We start from the raw sequence: 2,372 nt of genomic DNA on the forward strand, positions 1-2,372 counted from the left end.
CTGGTCCTGCGCGTCAAGGACACCCAGACCATCCTAGGCCCAAAAAGTATAAACCAAAAGCCTTTGAGAGGGGGGCAAGTGGAGGGGAAATTACATCATTAAACTGAAACTTTAATTGGAGAATTAACCCTGATATGCAAATGAACCAAACCTATAAAAGTGTGAAGAACTCATGACCTGCTGTCCATCTTGGCAAAAGCCTCTGGCTCCCCAGGGGTACCTTGGAAGGCCTTTCAAATAAACACCTGCTTTATTCTCTTACTCCTGTCTAGTCTCTCTTTCTAGGAGGCCTCTTAAGGCATCACCTGGGTCATGGGAAAGGGGGAGCTGGGGCTGGGAGAGGCAGGCGGATCCCAGGGGCGAAGTTTGGGAGACCCGAAAGTGAAAGAGACGGATCCCACTGGATCCCTGCTGCCGCGACGCCCTTGGAGACCCCTGGGAAGCCCGGGACCCTCCAGGACGCCCTTTCGGGAAGCAGCAGGAGTGGAAAACGGGGGACACAGAAATTTGGGAGATCTAGGGGGTGCAAAAGCCAAGGAAAAGGGCAGGACTGGGGTCCAGGAAGGGTGGGATGCCCGGGAAGGGGTGCAGGGGGGTCCCAGTCCCGGATAAGGGGGTGCAGGGGATCCCGGTGCCCAGGAATGGGGGTTCAGGGGAATTCCCATGTTGGGGAATGCGGGTTCAGGGAAGTTTCCTTCCCAGCTTTTGGGATTCAGGGGAGTCCCGGTGCCACATAAGGTGGTCTGGGGCTTTCTGGTGCTGGGGAAGGGGTTACAGGGGAGTCCCGGTGCCAGGAAATGAATGTTCAAGGGGGTCCCTGTGCCCAGGAATGGGGGTTCAGGGGGGCTCCGGTGCCAGATAAGGGGGTACAGGGGGGTCCCGGTGCTGGGGAAGGGGATGGAAGGAGATCACAGGACCAAAAATGGGGGTTCAGGGGGCTTCCAGTGGCCGGAAATGGAACTTTGGGCGGGGTCCCGGTGCCGGGGGTCCCACTCACCTTTCTTCCCCCTCCCCAGGGCCCCCAGGAGCCCCAAGAGCACCCCGAGAGCCGGCGCTGGAGCCATCACACTGCTCCACTATGGCCCCACTTGGTCCCGTTCCAGCCCTGGCCCCCCCATTGGAGCCGCTATTTCCCGCTTGCCAGTGGCAACCCGATTATTTTGTCAGTGGGGGGATCCCGGTCTCAGAGGTTGGGACTCAGAAGCAGAAGAACCCGAGGGAGCATGGGGGGGGTGGGAGGGGAGGGGCTGGGGAAAGGGGAATTCCCGGGAATTCTTCTGGATCCCTCTGGATCCCCACTGCAACCCTCCTGGAGCCCTCTGGGAAGCACCTCGGACACCCTGGGACTCCCCCTTAAGAAAGCCATGGGAGTGGAGAACGGGGGGGATATGGAAATTTGGGAGACCTGGGCGGGGTCCAAAGGTCAAAGAAAAGGGTGGGTCTGGGGTCTGGGAAGGGCGGGATGCCCTGGAAGGGGTGCAGGGGGTCCCAGTGCCAGATAAGGGGGTGCAGGGGGTGCCAGAACATGTAAAGGGGATCCAGGAGGGGGTCCCCATGCCCAGGAATGGGGTTTCAGGGGGTTCCAGGTCAAGGAAAGGGGGATGAGACCACTGGAAGAGGCGGGATGGGGGGTCTGGGGGTGCCCCTGTGCCCAGAAAAGGGGGTCCAGGGGTCTCTGGTGTTGAGGAAAAAGGAGGCTGGGGGCTGGGAAAGGCAGGAATGGGGGTGCAGGGGGTTCCTGGATCAAGGAAAAGCAGGGGCTAAGGTCTCAGAGAGGGGGAGGGCCGGGAAAGCGGGTGCGGGGGGGCATTGGTGCAGGATAAGGGAGTTCAGGGGGGTCCCCGTGCCCAGGAATTGGGGATTCAGGGGGATTCCAATCCTGGATATGGGGGTTCAGGGGGTCCCCGAGATGGGGAAATGGTCTCAGTTCCCCCAAAATGGAGATCCAGGGGAGTCCCTGTGCCCAGGATTGGGGGTTCAGGGGGTCCTGATGCCGAATAAGGGGGTGCAGAGGGGTCCAAGTACCCTGAAATGGGGGTTCAGGGGAGTTCCCTTCCCAGAAATCAGGGTTCAGGGGGGTCCCAGTGCCAGATAATGGGGTGGTGGGCATCTGATGCTGGGGAAGGGGTGGAGGGGGGTCCCCGCTCACAGGAATGGGGGTTCAGGGGGTCCTGGTGCTGGATGAGGAGGTGAAGTGGGTCCCGGTGCCCAAGAAATGGGCTTCAGGGGGGTTCCCTTCTCGGGTTTTGGGGTTCAGGGGGGTCCTGGTGCTGGGAGAGGGGGGTTCAGGGGGGTCTCTGTGCTCAGGAATGGGGGGCCAGGGGGGGCCCGGTGCCAGATAAGGGGGCGCAGGGGTTCCCGGTGCTGCGGCA

General features: G+C 61.2%; 1 protein-coding gene across 4 annotated transcripts in view; it reads right to left on the reverse strand.

Annotated features, from left to right (window-relative positions):
* LOC103617075 (class I histocompatibility antigen, F10 alpha chain) overlaps positions 1–1,104 on the reverse strand; it is a 5,556-nt gene extending 4,452 nt beyond the window's left edge. For all 4 annotated transcript variants that reach the window (XM_017736406.1, XM_008635334.2, XM_017736408.1 and 1 more), the window contains exon 1: positions 998–1,104. In XM_017736406.1, the coding sequence (XP_017591895.1) occupies positions 998–1,064 (67 nt within the window). In that variant the 5' untranslated portion in view covers positions 1,065–1,104. The remainder of the gene's footprint in view (positions 1–997) is intronic.
* Between the last annotated feature and the right edge of the window lie 1,268 nt (positions 1,105–2,372).

This window comes from Corvus brachyrhynchos, unplaced genomic scaffold (assembly GCF_000691975.1).
Source record: "Corvus brachyrhynchos isolate BGI_N302 unplaced genomic scaffold, ASM69197v1 scaffold906, whole genome shotgun sequence".
In the NCBI taxonomy this organism is placed as follows: domain Eukaryota; kingdom Metazoa; phylum Chordata; class Aves; order Passeriformes; family Corvidae; genus Corvus; species Corvus brachyrhynchos.